General features: G+C 43.4%; 1 protein-coding gene across 1 annotated transcript; it reads left to right on the top strand.

Moving 5' to 3' along the window:
- The first annotated feature begins 904 nt into the window (after nucleotides 1-904).
- Nucleotides 905-3424, top strand: LOC101759693. Its single transcript, XM_004979915.2, has 2 exons — nucleotides 905-1363; nucleotides 2626-3424. The coding sequence occupies exons 1-2, from the start codon at nucleotides 1134-1136 to the stop codon at nucleotides 3122-3124; spliced, it is 729 nt and encodes a 242-aa protein (XP_004979972.1). The 5' UTR covers nucleotides 905-1133; the 3' UTR covers nucleotides 3125-3424.
- Nucleotides 3425-5365: the final 1941 nt, after the last annotated feature.

Below are 5365 nucleotides of genomic sequence, written 5' to 3'. Positions count from 1 at the left end.
CAAGCAGATCTTAGTTAGCCCTTTCTGTGGGTTTAGAGCGTCATGATATGCTATTATCACATAATCACATATAGACTTCCACCTTGAGTACTTCACCAGCAGACTACTCTTTTAGACGGCTGTCAATGATACATCGTAATTGCTGTAGATTTTGCTTACCACATGTGATAAACCGGCACCTTATGTGGCATTATTCTATCTAGTGAGGCTACAACTTTTTTGTTTCGAGTACAAGTTGGAAACGAGCATGTGCACATTGCACGTGAATTAGGGTCTATGATGCGCAAACAAAAAGGACTAAGGGTTCTTAAAACTAAGGCTCAACTTTGCACATAAAAAAAATAATTTTTAATTTAGATGTCCATTAAGGTTTTCTATGCTACCGCACAAACGTTTTGCACTACCCCAATTAGGTTTTAATCCTATGAACTACACAAGACAATTCTAGAATAGATAAATGAGCAAATTAAAGTGCAAGTTTTAGTACATAAAGTAATGGGATAGAGAATGTAAACTCGTATGTGGCCTTTTTTCAATTAAGCATCCCAAATTAAAGCTCTTCGGTTCTCCTAGTTCTGATTGGATCCGCTCAATGGTTAAGCTAGCTCCATGCATATTGCAGTTCTTACAACTAAATATGCATATGATAGAAGGCATATGATAGTGGGCGATAGTACTTACAAAGATGATTGGCCACATATCATCTTGGGCAACGGTAGAGAGGTACATCTGCATCCAATGCACGCGTGCCACCTTTGCCTTGCACAGGAAAAACAAATAAGAAATTCGAACTAGTTGTCTGAATTAAGTATGGTTCGCGTCCAACTAGTGTGGTTGTTGAGTCTATCAGCAGCCCAAATTCCCCCAAATCTCTCAATCTCTCTCCCTCCCTCCCTCCCTCTCTGGTCTGCATCCTCTCCCTCTCGCTGCAGCCCACCTGTTTGACCGAGCTCATCTGGCTCCGGCTCCAACCACTGTAGACACAACACCCTGGTCTGCATCCTCTCCCTCTCGCTGCAGCCCACCTCGTCTGCCATCGACCGCTTGACGCACCTCGCACAAGCGCCTGTGCGTGTTTGCAGCCGCCATCAACAGGCGACCCCAGCCTCCACCACCATCACTCGGCTCACGCCATGCCGGGCGACACGGCCATCATCTCGGCCAAGACGAACCTGATGCTCCCCAAGGACCTGGCTATCCAGCGGCAGGGCAGTTGGCAGATCAGCACGCTGTGGGTGGACGGCTCGGAGGCGGTGACACAGTTCTCGATCCAGGAGGACAAAACTGCTCAAGGACACCATGGAGGGGGCGTTCTCATCTGCCCTTTAGTTCCAACACCTATTATTTTATTTGAAGAGACAAGGTAACTGCTGATTTACTCTATTTTAGATTTCTCAAAATTGTAAATAGGTTTTGCACCTCGATTGCATACTATGCGTTGTCAGGGAAAATCTACGGCAAAGATCACATGTGCTCTCTTAGGTAGAGTAGCAATTATTCTTATCCAATTGAGACTTAAAAGTGTCGTACATGAACTGAAAATTGTTGTCAAGACACAAACGGCGTCATACATTTAAGCTTGAAATTAAGTAAATTAATATGTTGATAGAAGGATTTGGTCCAAATGCTAGATATGGTGCCATCTTCCTGGATCATGATTCAAAGCATGTAGCGTAATTCTAGAGAATCGATGTACGTAGCGCAGTTCTGAAATCCCAAAGTCAGATCAGGTGGCGTCTGAATGGGCAATAATATCGTTACAAGTGCAACCAACTATTTTCTAACTAAATACAGTTTTGCTATTTTTTCAAGTGCTTGGAATCAACCTAAACCTAAATAAGTTCATTTTACTATACCAGACAATTCCTAGTGGTGAACATATGGTCGAATTAGTCAGCATAACAAACAAGCAATAGCCAGCAGCTAGCCTCACTTAACATACTAATTGGGTCCATCTTTCTGTTTGCATCGTTGCAGTCAGTATTATTGGCAACTTGAAGTGTGAACCTGTACTCTTTTTTATGCATAAAATAAGATAAAGTTTGCTTGAAATGTCTTATGTCAATCGATTGTGATGACGCCCAGTTTCTGGGGACTCTGATCCCCCAGTGCTCATACATTTGCTAGGTTTGGTTAGATCTTCCTTGTAGTCTGCTCAATGTTTTAAATAGCCAGCTATAGCTGTTGTGAAGGAACAACGCTAGGATATGGTCCTTTTAGCGCTAAGTGACACAATCCGCTAATAGCCGGATTTAGCCTGCTAAATCGGCTAAATGAGAGTGCTTTAGCGCTGCTAAAACCGGCTATCGCTTAGTCGGGTCGAAATTAATATAGGTCACACAAATGCCCAAAATGACCTTATACAAGACCTTTTGTGCAATAAAGACGTGAAGGTCTTTTGTGTTTGTGACATGTATATATCTTTGTTTGATTTGATGTGCTGACTATCCAAAGTTCTGAACACATTTTGCAAACTGCTACATGTGTTAGCTACGGCTATAGCCCGCTATAGCCTTTCCTTAGCCTATGAAATACCAACTGCTAAAGGTCTTTGCCTGCTATTTAAAACCTTTGAGTCTGATGCATCCATCTAATCATTAACTGGCCAGTTTATCACTTGCGCAGGGAAAATCTTGATGTGCCAGCTGAAGAAGACGGTGCCCAGCAAGTCGCCTCGCCGGTGCGTGGCAGCATCCTTATGTTTGTTCATGGAAGAGGACCCAATGACTTTCAGTTCATCCTCGACAGCGGAGCAGCTGTGCATGCCACACCACGGTACTACTTGCTGAAAGACCTGGTGGCTGTAGCAGCCGGCCAGTCTGTTCGTGCAGCCAATGGAAAGGATGTTCAGGTCCGCGGCCGCGGACGTGTGTCCCTGGAAAACTTCATTACTCTTGACGACGTCGACTACATCCCTGGCCTCATCTCCAACATCGTCTCCGTTGCCAAGCTGACGGAGCTTGACTACATTGTGCAGTTCACAGGCGATGGGTGCTTCGTCACGGACACCAGGGCTGGTGGTTCTCTGGTCGGGCGTGGCCGCCTAGTCGGCGGGGTGTTCGTGCTCGAATACCTCTTGATCCCCCGTGGTAGGGCAGCTGCCGCGCCACAGGGGCCAGCATAAGAGCACTGATGATGATGAAGAGCGGACTACTGACTTCTCAGAATAAATAGGGCGGGGTTACATGATTGTCATATGAAACATCTGTTATCTCCTCAGAAAGATAGGTCCAAGAGAACTGCAGACTATTATTCGGTTCACAATGTGCGAACCGTGGCCTGTGTGGCAAACCTGGCAGCTACTTGACTTACCAATAACTCTTTCTCGTGATCAGCACTACATGTCTAGAGGTAAACCACGATACCACAACAAAATAGGAAAAAAAGACCTATAGCAAACATTGTTGCAAGCTAGGGTAACCACTGCCGGCTCTTGATTTTTTTGTTGAGTTACCGAAGCGCTCCCATCGACGTCTTTGTGCTTCGTGTATTGTTTTTCTTTTAAATACGTAGGAGACACTCCCAGTATAATGTTGACTATACCAAAGGGACAGAAATAGTTAATCCAGTTGTTTCATCCATTATTGTTATTAAAAATTTTAAATGTAAATATTATATTATTGTTTTCTTTGCTATATGGATTAACTGCTTGCCATTACTACAGCTAGTTCGAAATCCAATAAATCGAATACCTCCTTGAAAGATTCCATGTTTTGCAAGCTTAACTAAAATTTTCATGACTTGCACAAAATAGCCCGTGCTGAAGCCAGCTAAAACAATCAGTTTAACCAAAATGACTTAGGAAGGAAATAGTGTAGGAATCATTTGCTAACATAATTAACCAGGATTATATATGATTGGAATTCTCCAGCACCATGTCCTCCTAGTCCCTTTGAGCAAAGCGCCATGAAAGAGTTTGGAAGGGGGAAACCTGGCATAGCCCCGGCCCTGCTATCCAGTCACATGCGACTCCCAGATTTGTCGAGGAGGGAGGAGATGTCGGCTACTAGCTCGTTCCATAACAAAACCTCACGGAGACGCAAGTGGTCATATTATGCTCGCTGTTCTCTAGCTCCGAGAGATGTATGCCATGCCACATCATTTTATCATTCTGTTCCTCGCTAACTTGAACCGCGTGGGTCCCACGAAGGCGTGGCCCCATGACCAAAGTGACGGATATACTACAAAAACATATGGTACCAAAAGCATTGCCTGATCGAGTGTCATTAGTCCGTTGCAAATAAAAAACAACCATTTCTTCCCATCAACTTCTTCCTCGATCGTGTTGTTCGCGGCCCACGGATTCCACATGACACTCAGTTTTATTTGAATTGCTTCTTTAATTTCACTTGTTGCCTAGTGCCTCCCGCTCCCTGTCCACTGTCGAACTGGCCAGCCACGGTCCCGCATGCATGTAGTATTTGAGGCTTTTAGAGAGATCGATGCACCTGAAAAATTTTATCTTGTATGAAAGAAGACATTTCTTTTAGGGATTTGCATACAAGTTGTACTATAAACATAATCTTACAGTTTATGTAATCAGAATACTGTTTTAAACAATCGATTTTACTACAAGCATACATCAAGATTATTGTGACAATGTTTTTTAAGGTATTGTGACAATGTTTTTAGAGTTCTACTAGCTAGAGACACATATAAGCCCCAGCCTGTTGTGCATTGCATCGGGACCAAAGAAATCGTTGAGCTCACAAGAAATGAAAGTTCAGATTAACACATTTGTGATATTTTATCCCGCTGAAAGTAATATGCATTTTGAGTTGCCGTGTGATTGTATTATTTTCCTTTGCAGCGTACAAAACATCACGACATCACATGATTGTTGTTTGAATTTGTGGACGAATCGGCGGTCAGATCAGGCAAGTCTAGTCATAAAGCAAAAAAGGTAGTGGTCCTTGACTGATTCTCAGCCTCAGCTGTCAACTGGCTCGAGAGGCGAGACTTTGACTTTGCCTAGTGTTATGAACCACAGGAATCCCTTCATGACACCATGGATGCATTCTCACCATTGTTACTGCTCCTACAAGTTGTAGCTAGCTGCTTATTGTCATTGCCAAATCCGTCTGGAAAAGTAGGTCGTTTTCACACGATTTGGGTTGGTACGGCATACGTGGTCATGTGATTTACTGGTGATAACTAACTGCAATATGTCATATTACTCCAAGGTAAGAAATTCAGTGTTGATGTTCCAGAACTGGAAGTTTTATCCGGGTTTGATTAGTTGATGCTTAGGGCACATCTCCAACAATTCACCTCATCAGTTAGCTACATACTCCGTATAATCATAGTAGTTTGATTAATTAGCTCATTTGCCTACGCGCGGATTTGGAGAAGAGAAGAAGAGATG

This window comes from Setaria italica, chromosome VIII, assembly GCF_000263155.2.
Source record: "Setaria italica strain Yugu1 chromosome VIII, Setaria_italica_v2.0, whole genome shotgun sequence".
In the NCBI taxonomy this organism is placed as follows: Eukaryota; Viridiplantae; Streptophyta; class Magnoliopsida; order Poales; family Poaceae; genus Setaria; species Setaria italica.
Note: the sequence above shows the minus strand (reverse complement) of the source record. Positions and strands in the feature narration are given on the sequence as shown.

Coding starts and splice junctions, on each gene's coding strand:
- LOC101759693 (XM_004979915.2), top strand. CDS start 1,134: ATGCCGGGCGACACGGCCATCATCTCGGCCAAGACGAACCTGATGCTC. Junction 1,364..2,625: donor ATTTTATTTGAAGAGACAAG/GTAACTGCTGAT, acceptor TCACTTGCGCAG/GGAAAATCTTGATGTGCCAG.